This window comes from Lepidochelys olivacea (assembly GCF_965140295.1).
Source record: "Lepidochelys olivacea isolate rLepOli2 genome assembly, chromosome: 10".
NCBI classification, from domain to species: Eukaryota; Metazoa; Chordata; order Testudines; family Cheloniidae; genus Lepidochelys; species Lepidochelys olivacea.
The window spans coordinates 47,092,121-47,116,650 of NC_140420.1; the positions used below are offsets into that span (position 1 = coordinate 47,092,121).

At 53.4% G+C, this 24,530-nt stretch overlaps 2 protein-coding genes across 9 annotated transcripts in view; one reads left to right on the forward strand and one right to left on the reverse strand.

The window, feature by feature from the left end:
* The window catches only part of LOC311527431 (synaptotagmin-5-like), a 29,717-nt gene extending 21,974 nt beyond the window's left edge, over positions 1-7,743 (forward strand). Inside the window, exons 2-6 of one of the 2 annotated variants that reach the window (XM_084641406.1) lie at positions 1,245-1,364; positions 2,657-3,540; positions 4,061-4,226; positions 5,126-5,292; positions 5,855-7,743. In XM_084641406.1, coding sequence (XP_084497532.1) covers positions 2,725-3,540; positions 4,061-4,226; positions 5,126-5,292; positions 5,855-6,016 — 1,311 coding nt within the window. In that variant the 5' untranslated portion in view covers positions 1,245-1,364; positions 2,657-2,724 and the 3' untranslated portion in view covers positions 6,017-7,743. Of the gene's footprint in view, positions 1-1,244; positions 1,365-2,644; positions 3,541-4,060; positions 4,227-5,125; positions 5,293-5,854 lie in introns of those variants that run through there. The other variant, XM_084641407.1, reaches the window with a different exon arrangement.
* A 905-nt stretch (positions 7,744-8,648) lies between these two features.
* Positions 8,649-24,530, reverse strand: part of LOC311527259 (uncharacterized protein) — a 39,559-nt gene continuing 23,677 nt past the window's right edge. For 6 of the 7 annotated variants that reach the window (XM_084641044.1, XM_084641047.1, XM_084641045.1 and 3 more), the window contains 11 exons: positions 24,400-24,441; positions 22,676-22,807; positions 21,658-21,731; positions 19,213-19,297; positions 17,710-17,875; positions 16,857-16,933; positions 13,094-13,186; positions 12,524-12,634; positions 12,070-12,216; positions 11,630-11,690; positions 8,649-10,659 (listed from right to left, as the gene is read on the reverse strand). In XM_084641044.1, the coding sequence (XP_084497170.1) occupies positions 10,064-10,659; positions 11,630-11,690; positions 12,070-12,216; positions 12,524-12,634; positions 13,094-13,186; positions 16,857-16,933; positions 17,710-17,875; positions 19,213-19,297; positions 21,658-21,731; positions 22,676-22,807; positions 24,400-24,441 (1,584 nt within the window). In that variant the 3' untranslated portion in view covers positions 8,649-10,063. The remainder of the gene's footprint in view (positions 10,660-11,629; positions 11,691-12,069; positions 12,217-12,523; positions 12,635-13,093; positions 13,187-16,856; positions 16,934-17,709; positions 17,876-19,212; positions 19,298-21,657; positions 21,732-22,675; positions 22,808-24,399; positions 24,442-24,530) is intronic. The other variant, XM_084641049.1, reaches the window with a different exon arrangement.

Here is a 24,530-nt window from a genome sequence, read left to right on the forward strand (position 1 = left end):
TTCTGCAAAGGAATGAGAGAAGGGGTGGTGGCTATCCTCTTCCTCTGGCTGCTCATCCAAGTCCTGCTCAACAACATCAGCAAGGTTCATCTCTTTCCATCCCCCACCCCTCCCTTCCCTGGGTAAATGGATTTTGTATCTTGTCTCTTGCCATGTCGCTCTCCAGCCTGGTAGATCTGTTTGTATGGGGGAGTGGACCTTTGTTCCTTGTGACCTAGAGCTAGACAGAGGTGTTTGCACAATCCCAGTTTTTCCCCTTCCTTCTCACTCCCTAATCCGCTGCCATCCTCCCAGTAGTGAGAGGAAAGTCATCGGTCGCTCCTGCAGGCTGCTGAGATGCAAACCAGCCATAATGCAGCTGCTCTGAGTCATGCTGCAGCTGGAACGCCATGGACTGACACCTCCTCTGCCACTTAGACCGGGGCTTGTTGGCACTGAGCCCAGGGAACATTGTCGACTGAGCTGAATAGACTCTCTGATGGACTCAGGCCAAAATTTTCCAGTTTGGGAGCCTGAAGGTCGGGCTCCTGAAACCAGGCATAGGCTCTTAGCTACAAGTCTGGGCTGGTTTTTCAGCGGTGTTGTGCACCTGCAGCTCCCGCTGAAGCTTACAAGGGCTCTGGGGACGCGGCACTTCTTCAGCTCAGGCCTTTTATCTGAATCAGGTTTTAGCCACTCAAGTTTGAAACGATAGGCCTTGCTTTAGGCACCCTGGGGTGCAACACAAACCCCTTAGATAGTCCTCAGCCTGAGTCCATTGCGGGGAAGGGGCATGAGAGAATGGCCTAGATGGACTACGTTCGGTCTCCTCCCCAAGGCCTGAACGGATGCCCAGTCTTCTCAGACTGGCAGGGCAGCAGTCTCCTTAGTCTTGCATCCTGGCATCCGTTTTGTTTTCTGATTCAAAATTTCAGTCTCATTTCGTGCTGCTAAAGAAACAAACCATGTACTAGAACTAAAGGACTAAAGATCCAAGTTTCCATCCAAAGATCAAGAGTATGGGAACTGCCTTAAATATTTAGTATCAGGAGGTAGCCATGTTAGTCTGTATCCACAAAAACAACCAGGAGCCCAGTGGCACCTTAAAAGCTTATGCCCAAATAAATCTGTTAGTCTTTAAGGTGCCACTGTCTCCTTGTTGTTTTTTAGGGCAGATTGTCCCCTGTCCTGCTTACTCCACATAGGGGATTGGAAGCTTGGTGACTTTTGACACCCGGGTTGACCTATTGATCCTATTGATCCAGATCTACTATGGCATCCAAGGTGGATCAGCTCTGGCTCTGCTACAGGCTGGTACTGCAGCTCCGACAACCTGCTTCCCACACCAGGGGTACTGCAACCTGCTTCCCACGCCAGGCTTTGAGGTCAGGATGTCAGCATGTTCCTTCACTCTTGGCCCCACAGCCATAGTGAGGAGGTTAGGGCCATCATGCTCAAACACTGGGGGTGGGAGGAGGTGTCTCATGTGGTGACTCACAGTAAGACAAGTGTGGATGGGTAGTGAGGGGAGCCACATGTAGCTCTCCTCGGCTGGCATGGACAGCACGATGGGGGGGTGAGTGCAGGATGGGAAATCACTGGGGCACTGAGGTAACCTTGAGAGTCCTCTGTGAGTCAGGGGACAATGGCAAGGCTGAGTTTACCATCATGATCCTACCATGCATGCTGTGTTAGCAGTGCCACGTGCCACACCACACAGAACTGGCTGCTGTCTGTGTCAGGACACCTCCACTTCCAGGCTGTTTGCCCTTCCTCTAGCACATGTGGGGTCACCCCACGGCTGTCAACGAAGCCTCAGACCCACTGACTTGGAAAGAAGGCCAAAGAGAGGATTCTGGTTTTTTTCCCCTGGACGTTTGACTGGAGTCAATAATGTGTCTTACACAAACAGTGCGTCAACGCGGCTGTGGGGCTGATAAGAGGAGGTTTTTTTCCATGGCCATTATCTTGTTTAGGGTGAGGCTGGGTTTATTTTAGTCTTGTGACTGATGTGTTGATCTGATGTAATAAGTCCAGCTCTGTTCGGGAATGGTGCTTGGAGAGAATGGAGCACTGCAGATGCTGATGCCCCCAGCACAGCTCTCTGACCCCGCTCCTTCCTCTATCGCTCACCATTACGCACTAATCTTTCCAGGCACGTCCTGTGCGGTGATGGGAGAGGGGCTGACAGGTTTGGTTTAGTAACAGCACAGAGTTGGACCGCTGGCTCTGACTGTTCCGGGGTGTGTGTGTGTGTGATAGATCTTAAGATCATTATACCTGGCTCTGACACTGGTTTGCTGGGTGACTTTGGGCTCTTCACCACCCTGTGCCTCAGTTGACCAATCTGTAAAATGGTGATCCTGGTGCTGACCTCCTTTGGAAAGAGCTGGGTATTATTATTAAAAAGGATGATTCTGATCACTTCATCCTTGGCGTAGTGATGTGAACTGCTGATTTCTGAAGAGCTGAGGGAGGTACCTGCCCAATCAGTCTAGCTATGGCATTTGTAATAGGCCCATTGCTGTAGAACACAGGTGCAAACTGCTACATCTTAATCACATTTCCCACCCACTGGCTAGTCACCTTCTGCCAAATGCCTCTGCTCATGCAGGAGCTCTGCTACCTGCAGCCCCTTTCATATGCTCATGCTGTAATTCCTCTCTGCTCCATTCAGTGCATTTGCAGGTGCTCCTCGGAGTGGGGCTGGCTCTTCTGTGCTTCTGCCTTCTCCTGAGCTGTGCCATGTGCTGGCGTCGAAGCGAGAGGCACAACCAGAGCGACAGGAAAGAGCAGGTACCGACACACACCCTGGTGGAGCTGGGGCCTGCTCTGCCTTCCCAGACCACCGCCGTGCCCATCCAGCAACAGTACGTGGAGTTAGAGGGAGAGGTGCTGGAATGTGCAGGGAATGACTCGCAGGGTTCTCCTAGGGCTGGCAGCCCGCCACGGAACATGTTGTGTGGGAGGGCCTCTTTACCCAGCATCCCTTTCTCCCAGAAGCTTGACCTGTTCTCCAAGACAGAGCCAGGCTGGGAGCGCCGGTTCACCATCTCTGGGGAGACTGACGAGAGCAGCCTGCTGACTCTTCCCGTTCTGGGAGCCAGCGTCCGCCAGGCATCCACCATGCCAGGGAGGCTTTCCTGCGCTGGCCGCAAGCAGCGGCCCCAGCTCCACTTCATCCTGTTCTATTCCCAGCCCGAGGCCACACTCACTGTGACGGTGATCAGCGTGTCCCACCTGCCCAAGGGCTTTCGGAGCAGCCGGGACTCTTACGTCAAGGTGTACCTGCTCCCCAAGTTCATCGAGCCCCACCGCACGGCCGTGCGCAGGAAGAGCCTCAACCCCGAGTTCCGAGAGCAGTTCCAGTTCGGCCGCTACCACCTGGAGGAGCTGAGGGGCTTCACCCTGCGCTTTGCTGTCTACATGAAGGAGTTTCACAGCTTCAGGGACTCCTTCGTCGGGGAAGTGATGTTCCCATGTGCTCAGGTTACTTGGAACCCCGAGGTGGCCTCCAGCTACACCCGGGAGCTGTCAACCACCAAAACCAAACTCAAAAAGGTCAGGACTGGGTCACTGAACTACTAGCACCCAGTGGGGATAGTGCTGGCTGAGGTCTCCAGGGCCCCAGAGACTTAAAGGTCCACCCCTAAGGATGCAAGGGAAGGACTTTTTCATTACAGAACCTCTCTGTCATTCAGTGGAATTCCCCTTGAGGGACAAGTGAGGACTGGGTGTATCACCACTTCCCTCTGCTAGATGGGATACTAGGCCAGCTCATGTCTGATCATGCATCCTGTAGGGGCCGCAGGTCCAAAGAGTTCCTCCTTTAGCTCAAGGTGAAGCTAAGTTCGCCTTAGCTGGAAGGAGAGCAGCTGGGCAGGAGGGCATATGTGATAGGGGAAAGCGGGTGGGGAATCCTTTGGCTGTGGTAAGAACGTGAAGGACTTGCCATCCTGAAGCTCCTGGATGGGCCTGACCTTTGTTTCTGTCTCGGTGGCTGCTAGGTGCCGTGGAGGCTGGGGGGAGGAGGTGAGATTGGAAGGTATTTCATTGTCCCCTGCTGTCCATGTTGTTTCAGTGTCTCAGCACCCAGGACATGAGCTATGGCGCTGCGTGCTCCCAATCCACGTCTCTGGGCCAGCTCTTCATTCTCCTCCAGTACCAGGCTCTGGCCAATCGTATCAAGGTGCTGGTCCGCAAGGCAGAGAATCTGGGTCGGCTCACCCGCATGCCAGGGGCACCAGGTAGGGAGGTGCAAAGGGAACCCCTCTAAAAGGCTGAGGGGCAGACCAGGTTCAATAGGTCTTGGCAGCAGGAAGGACTTTGGAGGGACCAATCATTTAAAAGTCCCCAGGATCTGCTATGGCACATGCCCCTCTCAGTTAGAGACTAGTTGGACCATGGAGTCCGGGCATCTCTGCTATAGGCCCTATCAGCCCCTCACCCAATGTCCCGTACAGCACACACTTAACACTATGAGGAGCATGCCCATGGTGACACCCCTGGGACCATGGTTAAAATGAAGATATTTTCGGTACAGGGGAGATGTGGGCTAAAGTGAAGGATCCAGAATGGGGGGGAAATCACAGTTGTGGGATTTCCAATTTCCCTCGCAGAGGTGACACATGGCGGGGGGGCGGGCATGAGGTGACATGTGCCCCCCCCCTTTGCTCCTTGGCTTATACTGAGCATGCTCAGTAACACTGCTGAAGCGGGCTGCCCTCCCTCTCCCCCACCCCCTTATTGGCAGGCACGGGTCCTCTCTGCCCCTTTGTTCTAACCCTTCTTTGCATCCCACTTTCCCAAGCCCAAGGGCTGTGAATCCTCTAGCCAGGCCAATGTTGCAGGCCGCTAGTGAAGAGAGTAGTTGGCTCAGAGGCCTTCTGTTGTTTAAATGACCTTCCGAGGCCCGGGGCCCTCTGACCAGCACTGATGGGAGTGTCCAGTGCTTCAAAGCTCTCTCCATTCTATCCTGATAGATCCACAGGGTCTGACACAGAGCTTCTGGGAGACGGGACACACCTATTCAGATGCCCCAACTTACCTCCTCCTGAGCCTCACTGCGTCCAAGAACAAATCTGTGTCTGTTCACAGCAGATCCCGCGCTGTCGGCAGTCTCCTTATTCTCCAATTCCATTCCCAGACCACTACGTTGTCATTCACCTTTACCACAATGGGCGAGTCATGGACACGAAGGAGACCAAGTCCATAGCCGGCTACAACCCTGTGTGGAACACGCCCTTCCTCTTCAGCATCCCTGAAGGAGACATCCAGGAGCAGCAGCTGTGCCTGGAGTTCACCATCATGCAGGTCGGAGGGACAGGAGTGGGAGTGGGGACCAGTGTGTATCAGATGGTGTATTAGCATGCTGCAGGGCATAAAGGGGGCGGGGGCAGGTATTTATCAGTGCAGGCACCAATTCCAGAGCAGGCAGGTGATAGTGGGGCATTTGTAGGGGCAGGCTGGCAAATGGGTGGTGACATATGCAGGGAGGTTTGTTGGAGCCGGGTGGTTTGTTAGGGCGGGTTCATGCTCAGGAGCATTTTCAGGGGGATTGGTACCAGTAGGCACTCAGTGCCCCAGGGAAGTGTTTTTGGTGTGGTAAGGTTGGCTCCTCAGTGGAATGTTAAGGGATTTGTCAAGGCAGCTGGCACTTGTAGGGGGTTGGCACATGGTGGCATTTGGAAGGGACTATGGGGGGTGTTGGCACAGGTGGTATTTGTGGAGGAGATGCTGGGACTAGTTGCTGTCTGCAAGGGGCTGTCGGAATGCGATGGCATTTCCAGGGGAAGGGTTGTTTGCCGAGCCTTCTGGCTGCTTCTCCCATTGACTCCTCCCTGCCTCATGCTGCCTTTCCCCTTCCTCCCCAAAGACTCGTCTCTATACGCGCAGCTGTACCCTGGGCAGAGTGCTGATTGGACCCCACGTCCCAGAGGCAGGGCTGCTCCACTGGAAGGAGATGTGCCGCCGAGGGCACATGGAATCTGCACGGTGGCATGTGATTCAGCCGAATGCTTTCAGTCTCTCCCCTTGACGTTCCCTACGGCCAGTCGGCAGGTGTCTCATTGGAGCTCCTCAGTCGGAGCAGGATGGGGAAGTCAGTGCCAATGCACGAGCGGGTGATTCCTGCTGGCTGTGCAGCTGGGTTAAGAACTGCAGTCATGTCAGAAGTCTCGTCTCCTACGTGGTACGAGTCTGTTCTGTGCTGCCCTGGATGGCCTCGAGGCCACCAAGACTTGGAGCAGCAAGGAACTCGAAGCAAAGCCAGAGACTTTCCTTGTTAAGTATCTTTGATAGAGAGCATATATCTGAAATTAAAGGGAAAGAGCCCCACTGTCAGCTCCTGGCTGCTGTTGGGACATTGGCCCAGGGGAAAGGAGCACTGGCAGCAGTAGCATCAAAAGGAGGGCAGGAGATGGGCACAGGGACATGAGACAGGGAAGGGAGCAGAGGGAAGTCAGAGCGTGGAGAGGAGAGGAAAGAGCATTGACAGATGGAAGGAGCAAGCTTCACATGTTCCAGGCTTGCTCAGGATTCCAGGCTGGCACACCAACAAAGCTTGTTGTCCCCTCTCCCCAAACCAAGACAGTAACCTGTGATCAAATTTAAGACAGTCTTGGAGGCCCTGACCCACATCCAGCCTGAGGATAACCAGGCACAACTTCATTGACTTCACTGTAGTTATGATGACCACTTACCCCATGCTTGATGCTCTTATGAAGTCAGTAGAATTACACCTCCTTTGGGCTGGATGTGGCCCCTGCTGCATTTATGTGAATTCTGTGCAGCGTAATAGGTACAATCAGTGCTACAGTCAGAGCAACCTCCAGTCTGTCCCAGTCCACTCATAGGGAATGGCCGGACCACACGTGGATGAAATGTCAGCCTTGATTTCTAGATCTCTGTGTAAGAAAGCCCAAGCTAGCTGTACTGTGTAGAGCACTGATCTGTGGGGTCCCTGTGAAGGAGGAACTCATCTGCCCTGAGCATGGGCAGGGAAGAGGTCACAGAAGGGCTGGAAGGCCATTTTGCCTATCCCCAACTTCCTGCATAAAATACAAGATTCCATCCCGTTCTCCCACCTCATTGTTTCAAAATGGAGTGTCGAACTCTTGCACATCTCACCTTGGACCTGCCCTTGGATGCATCCCTCTGGTGCATAATCCTCCCCACTTTACTTGGAACTACAGTTCTGGAGTTCAGAGCTGCTGCTGGAGGGCCGGGCTACAACGTGAAAAAAGGAAGGTTGCAGGGACGAGCTTCTGCAGGTGGATCCAGGAGAGCCCATCTTCCTGTGATTCCGCTGATGTCACTGAATCTTCAGAGGGAATCCCTTATTAAGCCGTGGTCCCCTTCCGATACAACACTGAGGTAATGCTGGCAGTGCCAGCTTGGCATAGAGCAGCTGCAGCTTGCTGGGCTGTTACTGCCAAATGCAGTTGTAATTTTATGCCTATTCCAAAGGCCAACCCATCACCTCAGCATCTCTTCATTCATGTCCTCTTATCAAACCAAGCTGCAACCATAGCAGTCGGATACTTAACACAGTCCCCAGTCAATGAATAATACACCCTCCCAGGGACATGAGAAGGTACTAGCCTGGAAACTTATTTTTAAAACACAGCAGCTTTCCATAGAGGCTTGTTAGGCTCCCAAGATGCCAGATAGGAAGTGACATCATTGGGAAGGGAGCCATCACTATCATGCAGGGCCCAGGCCTGCAGCCCCACAGCTGGTTGCTGGCTCAGACCTTTGTGTTTTCCATCCACTTTTCCCCTTTAAATAAATAAAAGGAATTTGTTCTGAAAGTGTATCACTGCCTCCATGATGTCATTTCCTGCCATGCGACTGTATTGATGTCAGAACAATATTAAGGGGGTTTCCTTGGGCTTTTGTTATTAAACTCCCAAGTCTCGGTGGTGAATGGTGCTGTTAAATAATCTGGCTTGTTGTACATGTACATAGACTGTAGGTGTGTATGTACACACGGAGGAACTGCTGTTGTGTAGCTGCAGCATTGCTCTCTCCTTACTGGGTTTAGAACTGCTCACCTGTGTGTCATAGGCCCTCTATTATTATGAGTCGCCTTTAACTCCTGTGGCCTGTGCGCGGCGTGGGCGTTCCAGCTCTGCCGTCGCTGTGCAGGTTCAAACGGCCATGGTCCCTGGGCCGGTGGAGATGGTGTCCTTGTGCCACATCTGGCCTGCCTGACACAGGCCCATGTTGGCGACCTCGTGAGAAGGGCAGAATGTGGGCGATATTGAAGCTGAGGAGGAACAAGGTGTTTAATTTCCTTCCAGTTGCTGTTGATTTTACACCGAAGGGGCTGAGATGCGGCGGTGACGGGTGGCAGGATCAACCCCTAACAGTGAGCGAATCACAGGGCACTAAACTGTGAGATGTTCATCGGCAGCGTGTCCCCATCTGGAAAAGGAAGCCAACCCCCCCATCCTCATACGCCAAACACTGGGAAGCCTACTTGCACCCTTAGTACAGCAATGGGCTGAACTAGAACCTGGCTCTCCTCCCCCTAGATCTAGAACTCCTGCCCGACTCAAGTAAAAAGGCTTCCTTGCTATTAGCTTCTTGGCCATCTTCCAGTCAGCCTTGATGCCCAGCCTCCCGTCCCTGGGGGCGCAGCAGAAGAACAGTCTGAGGCAGCAGAGCACATTCCAGTCCTTTATGGAAGACAGACACGTTATCCACACAGGAAGCAGAATAATGAGGGTGGGGATTTGCTCCCACCCCAGAAATCAGCTGCAGGGACAGCGATCGGTGCCCGATGCCAAGGGGATTTCACAGCAAGCACAGGGCTGCATGGAGGGCTGGGGGAGAGGATCAAGGCCTGCTCTAGAGGGCATCAGGCCTTCACAAAAATCAAATCCATCTGTGACTATGCTGACAATCCTTAGCTGCCCACCACTGAAACCCACCTCCCCGGGAAACCCAAACACTGCCAGTGGGGAACCTGCCCCCTCCACCAAGTCTTCTGGTGCTTTGGAAGGGCTATGGCAGCACAGCAGTGAGCAGTAGGGGAGATCTTGCTTACAATGCAAAAGGGGGCCCACCGAGTGATCATTGCCTGATGGCTCTGAAGGCAGGGCTGCTAGGGAGAAGGGAACTGGAGGCAGTGAGCTACATGGGCCCGCTCTGCTGCCTGTTCCTCAATGCAGCAGCTGAGCCTGCATAGCTTGGGGTACTCTATCTATAGCCTCCTCTCCCTCTGGAGGTTGAGCTGTCCAGGGAAGGAAAAGCAAGCTTCCCATCTCAGGGGAATAGAAGAGGCCTAGCCTATGTAGAAGATCACCTAAAGCTCTGGGCTGGGACCTGGTTGGGCTCTGCTCCTGTGGCACCAAGGCACTTCCTAACTTCAGGGTAAAGCTCGGCTGTGCAGGAGGCAGAGCTGTCTTGGGGGCCAGCCTCAGACTGTGGGATGAACCTAAGGACCGTCACAACCCTCCCCACCTCATGGTCTAGGTGCCAGGCGCACCCCTCTGACCGGCCCTTGCCCATATAAACACAGAGCAGGGGGTATGTTTTCCAACACTCCACAGCACACAGTTCTTCCCCTGGGGAGAAGACGAGCGAAAGCATGAACTATGCATGGCAAAAGTGAGTCAAATCCCTTAACGCATGAGCTGCAGGTGCTCAGATGCTCAGGCAAGGAGGGCAGGGGAAGAACCTGTAGCGTACATCGAACCATTTGCTGCTCACAGACCACGCTGGTGGCTCCCTGCTCCAGGAGGCCCAGGTGTGCGGGGCACTGAGGACTGTTGGACTTAGTTGCCCAACTAGTGCAAGAACAGCCCCTCCCCTGTAATGCCCCCAATCTGAATTCCAACCCAAAGGGTCAGGAGACCACCCTTCCCCGCTGCGAGGGGGAAACAGCCAGTTCCAAGAGAACATGCTATGTTCATTCATTTACCAGCCAGGCTCTACGGCAAACAGCTCAGAAGATAAGGAGAGGGCACAGAGCAGATCATTCAAAGCCACGTGTACCCAGCCATGCAGGATTCATAGATTCCAAGGCCAGAAGGGGGCCGTTGTGATCATCTAGTCTGACCTCAACGGATAGGGTGCTTCAGCTGCCACAGCTTTCCCCTGGGGGCTCCGGGCTCATTCTGAATTTAAAGGGCGAGCCCAGTCGTTGTGCCCGAAAGGGTCTCGGCGAGAGCAGCACTGCTCCCTTGGGAGTGTACGAGGACTCTTGGCTGCCAGGCTGACTCCGGGGGCTCACTGGGGAGGAGCGGGCCTCAGGGGAGGATTTGCCAGATGCGGAATTGGAGGCTGGGAGGGGCAGCGTGGAAGGGGGAGGCAGCTTCCCGGTCACAGGATCAGCAGGGAGCTTGCTCAGTGGTAGCACTGGTGGTTGTGACCCTGCCTGGGACCTGTGGGACTGACTGCCACTGCTTTCAGAACTGAAGCAACACAGCTCGTCTCCTGCCTCAGGCAGCTTGGCTAGGTACAGAGCTGCTCTGCTGTGTAGGGGGCAGAGGGAGGAAGCATGGGGATCACCGCCAGACGGAGGTGCAGAGCCTTCACTCCACTGGCTCAGCCCCAACTCCAGCTCCTGCCGGCTGGAGAGCCTAGGAACCAGCAGGTCTGAGGCGCTCCTTTCCTGTCGCTGCTGCTGGAGGCTGCGGATGTCCTGGATTTGCTGCTGAAACCGCAGTTTCGCTGTTAGGAGAAGAGGAAGGAGATTGTCACCGGGCATCAGATGATCAATTCCACTGCAAAGCTCTAGGCGGCAGTTCCTTTCAACGGCCTCAGCAAGGAGTGCTAGACCACTGGGACTAACTCCTGCTGCAATTCCGCTGCAGTCATGGGTTCTCGCAAGGATGGACTGTGCTCTCCCAGTGGAACACCATGAATGGTCAAGCAGAGACCCCCAGTCACCTCTTCCAATCAAAGAGCAGGAAAGGGAGCGGGAAACTCAATGGAATTATAAAGCAAACCAGTTACAGCTGCCAAAGGTAAGGTTGAAATTGCAGAATATGCATTAAGCTGCAGAACTCACTGCCACAGGATGTTACTAAGGCAAACGGCTGGGTAAATGCTGAAATCTAGTCTATAAAATAGCAGCAGCTGAGGTCACGTATGTTAGGGTAAAAATATCAAAGGCTATTAACATCCCAGCTCAAACATGCCTTCCCGTCATGGCATGATATTGTGCTTGCGCTGTGTGCCCTGGAGGCTGTTCTGCCTTCCTCTGACGCATCCAGAAACTAGATGTAGGATCCTAGACATGGAGGATTGTTGGATTGTTCAGAGACATGGTGATTCCTAACATAGGCCTCAATCTGGAGAGAGATTGTCTCTCTTCATGTAGGCGTTGGGGCCCAGATCCTCAAAGATATTTAGGCTCCTAACTCTCATGGATTTCAATGGGAGTTAGGCCCTTAAACATCTTTGAGGATCTAGTTCTGAGCGACCTCAATTCCCATTAAAACCAGGTGGGATTGAGAGCACTCGGCATCTCCCAGGATCAGGCCCTAGTCTGCAGAAAGGCCTTGAGCTTTCACTTTTTACTGTTTGTTTTTAAATGAGCAGCCTACCTCGGTCTCCGCTGGCCCAGCACCCCATTCCCGCTGCCCTGCAGTACAGCTGCAAGCAGCAGTCTGGTGCCGTGGCAATGCCGCCACCCTACCTTTCATCAGGTGTTCGTTCTTTTGCTGCAGTCCCTGGATCTCAGAGGCCATGGCTGAAATCTGGAAACAATGCAGAGCAGCTCTGTTAGAAACCGTGCGGTGGGTATGCTGCCTGGATGGCCCCTTGCACATCTACATATTTTAGCGGGAGGCCATGAAAATGGCAGATTCCATAAGAGGCAGACAGAGAATCTGATACAGAGGGATAACGGTGTGGAGTAGGATGCACAGAGCATGATGGGCTCTTGCAGCACATGGGCCTGGGGATCCTTCCATAAAGGTGGATGGCAGAGGAGGAGTTTGCACTGATGCTCAAACTGATTTGCAGCCTCTGGCCAGCTTGATGCTGCCTCAGGAGAGCCAGATCTACAGCTCCCCACTCAGCACCGGGCTTGCCCTTGAGCTGTGGTGCGTTCCCTGGGGCAGGGCAGGGCCATACCATTTCTGTTTTCTCTTGCAGTTGCAGCCTGAGGCTCTGCGCTTCATCGGTGCTGTTGGAGAAGCCCAGATCTCCTGGCATAGGCTGCTGCTTTTCTTTTAGCTCCTGCGGAGGTTTCCCGTGCGGCTTGATGGCTCCTCTTGTGTTCTGTAGAAACCACATGAGACCAAAGACGATAGTGGGTTCATGGCAGATACCAGGAGTACCTGCTGGGTTCATGGCAGATACCAGGAGTACCTGCTGGGTTCATGGCAGATACCAGGAGTACCTGCTGGGTTCGTGACTCATACCTGACAGCCCTTCAGAGTCAACCGACTCCCACATTCCCAATTGCTGCCTGTGTCCCAACACCCCAAACCAGCACCAGCCTTACTGCAGTTGCCTCCTGGGTGTGAAGATGGGCTGCATGGAGCTGGACTAATGTGGGGCGGGGACAGGGGTAGGCAGTTCTTACCACTTGAGATTTCTTCACCCATTGCTCCACTGAGCACTTGTCCTTCTGGTCTCTCGACAGCTTCCTGTGCCCTGACTGCAGCTGCTGCCTCTGTCTGAACAAGCCCCTGAGCTGTTGGAGCAGCAGAGAGTGAATTTCAGGGGCTCTATGAGCCCCCACTGGCACTGGCCTAAATCTCCAGGTGCAAGAGGCTCTGGACAGTAACTAGGAAGCCTGTTCTACTTTCCATCCATTCTGGGTCCTTGGGATACCCCCACACTTTCCCAAGCTCCTTGTAGCCACCCCTGCCTTCCTGTGCCTTGCTCCAGCTAGCTGGGATATTCCATCCATCCATCCCTGTAATCTCAAATGCCTCATGCAACTTCAGTCAGGGCTTTTGGCTACCTCCCCTCAATGTGAACATGTTCACGCAGCCACATGCCAGAGCCCATGCTCACACAGCTGCTCTGACAGCAGAATTCTGCCTGTGATGGTTCCCTTGCCCCGGAGACCACCTGCCCGCTTCAGAGAAGTATAAAGACTATGATGAGTCAGAGAGCCCGAGACAAAGCCGAATGCATGGCTTGTTACCTGCTCGGTCACCAGCCGATGCTGCTGTTCCAGGGTTTGGCTCTTTTCCTGGGGGCTCCTTGTGACTTGGTCAGCCGCGCAGTGACTCAGCCTCTGCGGAGAAACAGACCCACATGAGCAGGGCGGAGCGATGAATGGACTCGGATCTCTCGCTCTGTTCTATTTCAGTTCCATCTCCTCGTCCCAGTGGGTGGAGGGGTCAAAAAGGCACCCTGGAGACTGTTCAGGGAAGCCGAACCATCTACAATGCAGGGATTCTGAATGGATTAGTGGTCACAGCTTAGCCCATTAGGGGCTGTCCCATGTCTCCCTGGAAAGGGCAGTTTCTCTAGATCTCCAAGAAGGTCTCAGAACTGTCCCATCACTATGGTGTTACTAACTTAATGCATTTTATTAGAGCATGAGCTTTCGTGAGCTACAGCTCACTTCCTCAGATCTGTAGCTCACGAAAGCTCATGCTCTAATAAATTGGTTAGTCTCTAAGGTGCCACAAGTCCTCCTTTTCTTTTTGCGAATCCAGACTAACATGGCTGTTACTCTGAAAACTAACTTAATGACTATTGTATCATGGTTCCGCTGAGATGCTCCATGCGCAATCAGAGCCCCATTGTGCCTGGCACCGTACTAGAACTGGTCCCTGGCCCAAAGATGTTACAGACCAGCCAGCTAAAGTGCAGGAGAAAAGGAGTGGCATTAGCTATGTTGTACCCATGGGGAACTGAGGGCCAGAAAGGCAGGTTGTGCCTTTACAGCCTGGAGCATTGCTACATCTGGATATCTCATGGGCTAAGCAGTAGGCAAGACTGACCCAGGCTGAGGCTGGGGAGCAGGTGTCCTAAAGAGGGTGCAACTTTGCGAGCTGGCCAGGAGCAACCTGACTGAGCGACATTCTGATAAGGGATGTGCCCTGTGGTGCTTTGTTACCACGTTTAGGGCCAGTTGAGTGATGCAGTCCATGGTGTTTGTATGTCTTGCTGTTATATCTAACTGTCTTAGGACTCACCTGGCTCCCCGCACCACAGGAACTGAGTGCCTCCAGAGCCTTCATATATTATCCTCACACACCCCTGGGGGGCAGCACAGAGCTACCAACCCCATTATACAGATCGGTAGCTGAGGCTCAAAGGCCCAGATCCTCAAAGGTATTTAGGCACCTAACTCCCTTTGGAGAGCTGGACTAGAGAAATTAAGGGCAGGTTTTCAAAGGGATTTAGGCACCTAACAATGCCAATAGGCTTTTGAAAATCCCACTGGGCACCTAGCTGCATCGGGCACCTAGATCCTTCTGGAAAACTGGCCCTAAGTGACTTGCCCATGGTCCCACAGGGAGACTGAGGCAGAGGGCAGAAATGTACTCATGTCCCCCAAGCCCCAGGCTGGTGCTCTAACCACTACCCAGCCTCTCTGCTTTTCTCTCTGTTTCTGGACCATAGCCAGTAAAATGTTGGTTTGTTTAGGACCAACTCAAGGGGGTGTGGAGGTTAATTTGCAGCATTTACTCCAACCAGAGGGGAGATAGGTCTCATGGGAGACAGGGCAACAATTGGTCTATTTCTCTTTGTCTGCCTTGTCTTTTAGCTTGGTAATACAGTAGCAGAGCAGGCATCTGTGTTTGAAGCCCATGGTCTGAAGGGAAACACAGAGGGAACTGGAGTTATGCAAGCAGGGACAGTGGAAGAAGCGCTGTTGGTTGATGTTTTAGGAGAGAAGCTGAATTGGAAGAAAGAATTTGTGTACTTGGGAAGTACGCTGAGTGTAAGGGGACTGCTGGCCCCTCACTGGAACTTAATGGGGCCTTTTAGAAAGGAGAAGGGCTGATGAGAAATCAAGACCCTGAGACTGACAGTCCCCAGGGCCAATGGAGAGAGGCCAATGCTCTAGGTCAGCCTGATTGACAACACATGGAGGCCAATAAGGGAGTCGGGAGTGTGGCGTCCTGTCCTCCATGTGAGCTGGAGCTGCCTGCCCAGAGGGGCAGAGCTAAGGAGAGAGCAGGAGCTTGAGGGGCCGGAGGAGCAGCCCAGGAGGCAAAGCTCTAGGGGTGTCGAGGCAGAGTGGGGCTGGAGCTGGAGCAGTCCGGAGCTGGCTGCGGTGAGCAGCTGGGGAGAGCGAGGGGGACGCTGGGCAGCGGGCCCAGTGCAGGGAGATGCCCCCAGCCAAGAGGCTCTGCTGGCCAGACTTGGAGGGGGATCGTAACCCTGACGGGGGGCTGACACTGGGAAGAAGGGTCCTGCCACCTAGAGCCTGAAGGTGTGTGGCCCCTGCCAGAGCAAGCGTCCGACCCGCAGCATCCCTGCAGCACAGCCAGGGCCTGGGCATGAGGCCTAGGACGAGAGGAACAGGTTGTGAACTGCCCTGACATTCCAGCCACGGCTGGTTGTGATGTCCCCGTGCTGCAGAACGGGGTGATGTGTTTTCCTTTAACCCTTCCCATTTTTTCCTTATTTTTTAAAAATTGATTGCTGTTTAATAAATTGTATTTGCTTTGAACTCTAGGCAATGATCAGTGGGTCAGGAAAGTGTCCAGTGCGGAGAGAGCACCCCGGAGTGGGGACACCTTAGCCTCTACCCGAAGTGATCATGATAAGACTGGGGGTAAAGCCTGCCAGGAATCCTGGGTCCAGCCTTGTTGGGGTTATGAGGACTCTGCCACACAGGAGCGTGGAAGGGGAGCCCTCTAGGTCAGGCAGGTCTCTGGGTAAAAGGAGTGGGAGTGAGGACTCATCCTTTCGCTATCTCATTTCACCAGCGTAGTGTATAAGCCAGGAAAATTCCCCACAATAGCGGAACCATTCCCCTACTTACATTAGTGCCACTGGGGAGAGGGCTGGAGAATTAAAAGAGCAATGTGCATGGGTGGCAGGAGTACTGTGGGATCAGCAATTAAGGCACAAATTGAAATGAGAAGCGTACGCTGTGTGTGTTTGTCCCTGCCTGCTCTCTGGTTTGAAACGATGGGTCTTACGGAGATGGGAGAAAAGAAGATACAGGCAGTAGAAAATAATATACTGAGGAGGATGGCAGGCAGGTGGCAGGTAGACAGTGTGCACATGGAAGAAATTAGGGGGAAGATGAACTTGGGACTGTGAGCGATAGATAGATTGGAAAGTGCATGTTTGTGGTGGGCTGGACGTGTGATAGGAACGGGAGAAGAACAGCAAAGAAAGCCTGGGAGGAAGAGGATGGCAAGAAAGGGCATGGGAGACTGACAATATGATGGAAAGAAAAGGGCTGGAACTCTAAGACCAGTGCCATGGATCCGAAGGAGAACTGTGGGCCCTCCACCTCTGTGTAAACGGGAAAAGAAATGAGGAAGCAAAGTGAAGTGAGCTCTTCAGGGCAGGGACTGTTTTCTAGTCTCTGTACAGCGCCTAGCACAATGGGACCTCACAACCATACTAAAAATACTAAAGGAGCAGCTAGGTGGTTGGATACAAAGTCGTAGGCAAGGCTATGTCTGAGGTCTCTGTGCCCAGAGGGTGCCACTGATGGGCACTGGGGTTGTTGAACATGCCCCTAACTCTCCGACTTTGTTACAGTGAGACACATGGTGCAGATTTGAGGGTCATAACTGAGATGGCACACAGAGCAGCTCTCCACATCCCTGCAGCATCATCCGGCAACCCTGCATTCCCGGTGGGAGCCCTTTGGAGGCAGAACCGGGACAGAAACGGACCCAGAAATGGACTGGAGTTCCTTCAGGGGATGTTAAAACCCCTGCATGAGCTGTGCTGTCCCACAGGGGGCCTCTACTGTCACTCACCTTGAGGAGCCCCTGCAGGTCACACAAATAGGTCAAGGCCTGGTCCTCCTGCAGCGCAGCCCCTTTCTCTGTACAGCCTGGAGCCAAAGCAAACAGTGAAGGAGAGACGGGGTGAGGAAAATGTTATAGCAGCAGCTGCAAACATTGAGTCCAGCACTCCTCAGCCAGCAAGTGCCTTGTCCACCCCCCCATCCCCCCCCAAAAAGAGCCTTCCTGTTAACCATCATGCTCAGGTCCGGGGTGCCAATAGAATTAACAGCCAGGAGGGACCATCAGATCATAGAATATCAGGGTTAGAAGGGACCTCAGGAGGTCATCTAGTCCAAACCCCTGCTCAAAGCAGGACCAACCCCCAATTTTTGCCCCAGATCCCTAAATGGCCCCCTCAAGGATTGAGCTCACAACCCTGGGTTTAGCAGGCCAGTGCTCAAACCACTGAGCTATCATCTAGTCTGACCTCCTGCATGGGCCAGGCCAGAGAATTTCACCCAGCTCCTCCTAGATTAAGCCCAAGACTTCAGTCAAAGTATTTCAGTCCTCTGGAAACTGAACTGTTGGGCCAAATGGAGAGAACAGGAGGGACCAAGATGCCACCACTGCCCCTGCAGAGAGCAGCTGAGCAAGTCAAACCAGCAGAGGACATTAGACTCGGGGTGATCATGTAGGGAAGGGAGAAAGAATGGACCAGCAGGTGACAGTCACCACACTTGTGTAAGAAGGAACTCAGAGTCCAGTTAGTGATTCTCCAGCACCTGCCATCAGGGATCTCCAGGCCCTCTGCAAACGCTGATGAACTGAGCCTCCTAACCTCCGTGAGTCAGAGCAGCTTTTATTTACAGGGAGAAGCCCTTACTTTGAATCATCTTGTTCAGCTGGGCCAGAAAGGCATCACACCGGGAGCACTTTCCCTGCGAGTGACTGTCACGGCTCTGCCTGAGGCCCCAGTTCTGTACTTCTGTGGGGCCGGATGCCTGGTGGCGTCGGTGGGCGTCATCTCTCAGGACCTCCACTTCTGCCAGCTAGTCAGGATGCAAAGGGGAGGTCAGACAGGAGCATTTAAATGTGTGACCTGCGCATGGGCCAATCACTGAGACAGCCACAGACTGTCCAGGATTTCCAGTGGGAGAGAGGCTCTGGCCTAAGGGATAGCATAGCCTATTGGGATGGGAGAGCGACGACCTCTGTCCATAGGTATAGCACAGGCAGCAGCCGCACCAGCTTTCCTCCACCACACTGCAAATGTGCCTCTCTCTTGACCTAGTGGGAGCCCCACAAGGAGGAGTGTGGAGTTCAGTCCCTGTGGCCCATTTGATCCTTGTCCTCTGTGCTGCGACTGCCAGCAGGGATTGCACTAATGCCGGCTGTGGGGGTGCGGTTTTAAATGCAGACACCTCCATCCCCTAGGAGCCAGGCCAAAACCCCAATCTCCTTTCATGGTGGCTGCCAACCTGCCACCAGCTTTTAAGAGCCCTAGGAGCGGGGCTGGATTTGAACCGGTGGCTCCACATCTCAGCCTCAGTCTCCTGAGCCATCCAGACCCCCGCGATAACATCACACATCATCCTTGCTCTTCATCGGCAGCATTCACTCCAGCCTGCTAGATGTTGGGAGGGGATGGTGAGTGCAGAGAGCATTTCCAGGGCTTCATACCCACCGTCAGTGCTAATTAGCTCTCTTGCTTCACACTACCAACCACTCCCCAGCCTCTCCTAGTATCCTCCCCCACAACCACTCCCCAGCCTGCCTGGGTATCCTCCCCTGTCCATCCTCTCCATGGAACAAGTAGTAGCAGCCGGAGCGTGTGAGGGGAAAATGTAAATTAGGGCAGCTAGACAATTTGGATTAACTTGCCCAGGGATGTCATGGAGATAGGGGCAGACTAGAGGAGACATAGGCCTAGGACACACCTGTGCAGCTGCACAAAGGATAGTTTCCGGCACAAGAGGTTCTCTCCAGCCCTGTCCTCTCTGATCATCCCAAGAGCTTCACGCAATGGCCACAATGTTCCAGAGGATTGAGGTTATGAACAGATTTCTCGAGTGTGCTGTTCAGAATCAGCCACGTGTTCTTGGGTGCACATTGGCTGCTGGATTCTTTTGGAAATCTGGCCCCACCTGTGGGGGCCAAGCACTCGAAAATCCGACCTGCCGCGGAGTCCTCTGGAAAGTCCTAGCCATAGTGTGACGCTGTTGTGCAGATGGGGTAAGATGGAGCTGGAAAGGAAGATCTGGCCCTATCTGTGTTACGATCACAGTACGAATTTAGTGACACCCCCCACACAAAATCATATGAGCCTTTCCTTGGAGTGCCCTTGCATGGAGGGGGGACACGGACGCACAGCTTTCTCAGGTGTTACCTTCAGCTCTAATGAAGACGCTTGAATCTCCAGCTTGTTTTTTTCCATCTCACTTGCTTGTCGAAGGTGCCTCAACGCCTGTTCTCTGTGGACACAAGTCCCTGCTTTAGTGAAACTGCCTGTTTTCTGGAAGAGCCTCCACCCTCCGGTCCACCCACTGTTGCACCATCTTTTATGTTGCAGAGTCTGTAACCAGGGGCCTGGAGGTCTGTCCGGTCTCGAGAGGCTCCAGCCGCATGTAACTCATACTGCTCTTGTCGCAGCTCCACACGGTCCCATAAGGCTTCGTGGCTCAAGAGCATTGAGCAGAGCCCCAAGCAGGGAGCTCAAGATGCTATAAGGGATGGGCTTCTCCCATTGGTAACCAACCTGCTCCCTGTTAAACAGAGGTGGGTGACATAAGCCCATGCACATGCAGGCCCAGACTACTATGTAGGTAGCGAGGAAGGACGAGGAAGCACACCACGAGACTGTGCTCGCGGGGTCAGATTGTGCCCCAGAGATCAGTGCACAGAAGGACTCTCCATGCACAGGTCCTATGAGCAATGGGAAAACATCAGCCACTCCTTGCAGCAGCATCCCTGCCCTGTCCCTCAACCCAGGCAGGGCGTGTGGGGAGGGATGGGTGGACAGGGGTGGAACTGGTGCTCCCCTTGGAAACCTACAGGGATTATGCAGGAGAGGTAGTCCAGCCTGAGGCCTGGCGGTGCAGCTCTCCCAGGAGCAGAGAAAGCTGAAGTGTCCTGGAGCCAGGGGAGAGACATAAGGGCCTTTAGCAGATCCCTAGGGAGCCCCACCCCCACTAAGGGTGGAGAGAGAAGCCTTATGGAAAAGTCAGGATAACACTTTGTGAGGTTTCAGAGTAGCAGCCGTGTTAGTCTGTATTTGCAAAAAGAACAGGAGTACTTGTGGCACCTTAGAGACTAACCAATTTATTTGAGCATAAGCTTTTGTGAGCTACAGCTCACTTCATCGGATGTGTTCATCCAAAAGAATACAGCTCACTTCATTGTGAGGGGCAGCTTGTAGGGAAAGCCCATCCCTGCCCGTCTCCCATGGTTTTCCCCACTGCACGGCATGACCCAGGCCAGTACAAGGAGCTAGCGCCATGGCCGACGCTATCCTCTCCCAAAGTGGCAGAGCCTAGTTTGCTCCTCCCCCTCTCCCTGGCCGATCCCACTCCCAACATGGGGCCGTAGCTCCATGCCATCCAGCCCTCAGCCTGGCTCTTCTGGCTGAAAGGGGCCCTATCAATCTAGTTCCAAGGGCTCCCATCAGTTCCCTTCTGCTCTGGAAGACCTGGGGCCCAGCTCCACCCCAGCGCAGCAGTTAAGCTCTACAGGGACACACTGGCTCTCAGTTGCTCTCCCAGCATAGGGCTTCCATGTGGGGAGCCTGCCAGAACCTGCCTGTGGCAGCCTTCACCCCATGGTGGAAGGGCTTGCTTTATAACTAGGTTTTTAACAAACCACTCTCCTGGCCCGGGATGGGCTCCTGGGCCTGGATAGGTGACTCATCCGCAGCTACCTATGTTATCACTGTACTACAGATGGCTCGGGATCCAGCTGTGCTGACCCCAGCTGGTGAACACCTTAGGGATATGGTCCAGCTCCAGCTTTTGGCTGGTGGGTCTAGAGAGAACTTGCCTCCTGAACCAGGAGTGCCTCTCATGCTCCTGATGTTTGGCGTTCCCAGGGCTGACTGTGGGGCAGGCTGTCCTGGCCTCAATGCTGGCTGCCACACATTGCGGCATCTAGGAAGTTTCTGGCACATGCCCAAGAGGAACGTTTCCCTTTAATAACTAGCGCAATCCCTCTCTCTGGTGGCTGGAGCGGGGTTCGACGCAGCTGAGACAACCGTTTGCTAGAGATGGGTCTGAACCAAAACTCTCGACCCAAACTGCCCCCCTCTTCCAGAATGCTGGACCCAGATCTCTCTGTACGTCACCATCTCTGGCACTGGGCCTCCTCTGCTGCCGCTGCTATAAATGAGGTGACTACAGCAGCCAGGCAGAGGCACAGAAATGCCCCCCTGAAAAGCAATAAACTGTTTCTTTCCCACGTGCATCTCCACTTTCCACATGGGGGTGGTGTGTCCCCTGGGAACTTCCCAAAGGCTAGTGGAGCAGAGCTTTGGTCTACCTGGAGACATGTTAGAGGGGACAGATCTACTAGATTTGCACTCATCACCTCATCACATTGCTGGTCAATGGCTGTTCTATTCACAGACACAGGGCCAGGCTCATTCCCAGTGCAACTCCACTGGAGTCTCCGGAGTTACACCAGGGAGGATTCTGGCGCATACCTTTTAAAGTTACATGGCGGGGGAGTTGTGCCATGCAGTGGAGACAGCGCAGCCTCCCCTGGGGTTTCCCTGGTAGGGGCGGCATATGAAGCACCCAGAGCTCAGTACTGCCCTAGGACTGAATCCCTGCTAGCTCCGTACCTCTCCGCCAGCTGGTGCTCCAGAGAGGCGACAAGTTGTTCCAGTCTCAGCTTCTCTGAGCTGCATTCAGTGTACTGGCAATAGACAGAGGATGCAGGTTAGCATTACTCAGTGAAGTCACCTAGTTCATCATCAGCCGCACCTGCTCTCTGCTAGCTACTTACGCAAGGGCTATTTGAGTTACCCCAGATGAGCAGCTAGCCCAGACAAGCCCTCTGATATTGTCGCTGGTGTTCCTTATTCACAGACAGTACAATGGCTGGTTCTGGGCTGTATTCTTATCCCAGGGAGTCACCCCCTGCCTGACACCAGAGTAGGGGGGGCTCTTTGCTGGTCAATCTAATTTGCTGATGTTCAAGAGAAGGGGGTAGGCAGCTCAGACTGGGGTTGAGGTAGATCTCCAGAAACAGCCAGGGACTAATCCAGCCACCTGCCAGGCATGTGCAGTGAACTCTGGGGAACCACTAAGGGAGCTGATCCAACCAATGGACACATACTGGCACAGAAACACACACCGCTTTGAGATGAGTCCGTCTGAGGGGAGAGGCAGCCTGGTTCCACTGACAGGGAATTGGCCTGGGACTCGAGAGACCACGCTGGTCAATGGAGTGACCACGTGCAAGTCACTTCCCTTCCCATGCCATCCTTTGGCTTGTCTATTCTGACTGGATGCTCTTTAGATCAGGGGAAGTCTCACTCTGGCTGTGTCTACACTGCAATTGGGAGGTGTAATTGCAGCCTGTGTACAATCCTGATCAGTTAAGAACTAGGGCAGCCTGTGCCATCACCCATGCTGCCAAGGGTACACTGCTATTTTTAGTGAGTGGCTCCATCCAAGCTAGCGCAGGTATGCTGCAATCACACCTGCTGATTGCACGGTAGACATATCCTCTGAGTTGGTACAGTGCCTAGCACAACAGGGCCTTGATCTCAGCTGGGGCCTCTAAGTGCTCCTGGAATCAAATAATAGTGTAATAACCCGGCATGTCTCTGCAGGATGTTCAGACAAGTTTGGTACCTGGCTCCTGGCCGATTCTAACTCCAGGTGTTGTTCTTCCAGCGCCGTATCACGTGTTTTCAGCATGTCCCAAACCTTCTGCAGCTCTTCTCGGACCAGCGCTAACTCTGTGTCTACTTCCTCCAGGGAGGCCTGAAGCATGAGAGAGAAAAATCGGCATGAGTCTCCTCTGCCAATAAGCTGTGGAGGAGGAGCAGAGAGTCAGACGCCATTAGGGAGTATTCCATTTCCAAGCACATTTATGAAAGCGCTTCCAGATACGACAGTGATGGGTGCTTTAGAAATGGATGTAATATAAAACCAGCCGCATTCCCTGATCTCAAGATACAGGCTGTTCTAGCCAAGGTCACTCAGCAGGTATTGCCGCACACCAGATCAGCAGATCCTACACCAGCCCCAGCTATGGGATGCAACCAGCTTCAGGTGTTAGCCTTAAGATGTCCACATAAGCCAGCGTGAGCCTATGGAGTATTGTCAAACTCCACAGCCATGCTGGGGCTAATCCATGGCCGAGTGACAGTTTGAATGCGTCGCCTCAGTTCTCAACAATACTCATTACATGGCAACACCGAGGAGAAGTGATGCCAGTGGAAGATGAGGGTGGGTATCTCACCCACTCCCTGTCCATGGGTCCTGACACAGTGCCAGGCATAGACCAGCCATGGAATTCAAGTTCAAGCAAAACCTTTGACCCTCTTAGAACTCTTCCAAAAGTTCCCAGGACTGAGTCAGAGACCTGCCCAAATGTACTGCATAGCTCCAAGGCCTTGATCGTACAATGAGATCTCCTGGGCCTGCATGCCGCTCTCTTGGAAGGTCAGAGTCCAAAATGCTCAACCAAATGGTGGCCTAAAAGTTGGACAGGTGGGAAGGAAGCTGTGTGCCACATGGAATAACACTCAGACCCTTGAAATGCAGCGTATTCCTTACAGAAAGAAGTGGACACAGTGTGTTCCCGGATCGAGCCCCGCTATCAAGGCTTTCTGCATGTTTCCTAGCTTGTTTGGGAAACACAGGAAGGCTCTACACTGCGTGTGATTATTATGGCCAGTGTCACCATGTTCTTGGCTTAGCAGCAGCTATATTCATTTAATAATAATTTCCATTTATTTCAACACCTTCCATTCCCCAGGACCCTGCCATTCTTCCCCATTGGAGAGGAAGGGTCGCCCAGTAGTTAGGGCACTAGCCCAGGACTTGAAAGAGCTGGGTTCAATTCCTTATTCTAGCATAGACCTTCTGGTGTGACCCTGGGCACATCACTCAGCCTCTCTGCGCCCCAGCTGTACAACGGGGTAATAGCACTGCCCTATCACACGGGGGGGCTGGGAAGAGCAATACCTTGAAGATGACAAGGTGCTCAGAGACCACAGTACTGAGGAGCAGATAAGAACCTCAAGCCGTGCACCACACTTCTGCCAGACTCACAGAGCAAAACAGGGGCTTGTTTATTTCAGACTAAGGAAAACAACAGACCAAGGACAAAGCGCTCCAGGGCCAGATCCTCAGCTGGTGTAAATCTACTCAACTCCGCTGGCTTTAAATCAAGCATGTGCATAAGTGCTTCGTTCAGCTGTGGCATCAGACCCCTAGAACTGGCTGCTCTGAGAGCCTGCAGGCCACCCCTGCCGAGATGGGTTACTGAATGCCACTGGCACGGCTGCAGTTGTACCTTGTACCAAGTCACTCTAACAGTGTAAAGACGTCAGGGTGTTTCCTCTCACCTTGATGTCTCCTGGCTGCTTTAGTTTCAGTTCTTCTAATTCCTAACAGTAAAAGAAAGGAGATTTAGCCTCCCTGCCCATTCTCTTCCTAGGTGCCCTCCTCATGCTGTTCCCAGGCCTGCCTGCAGGGA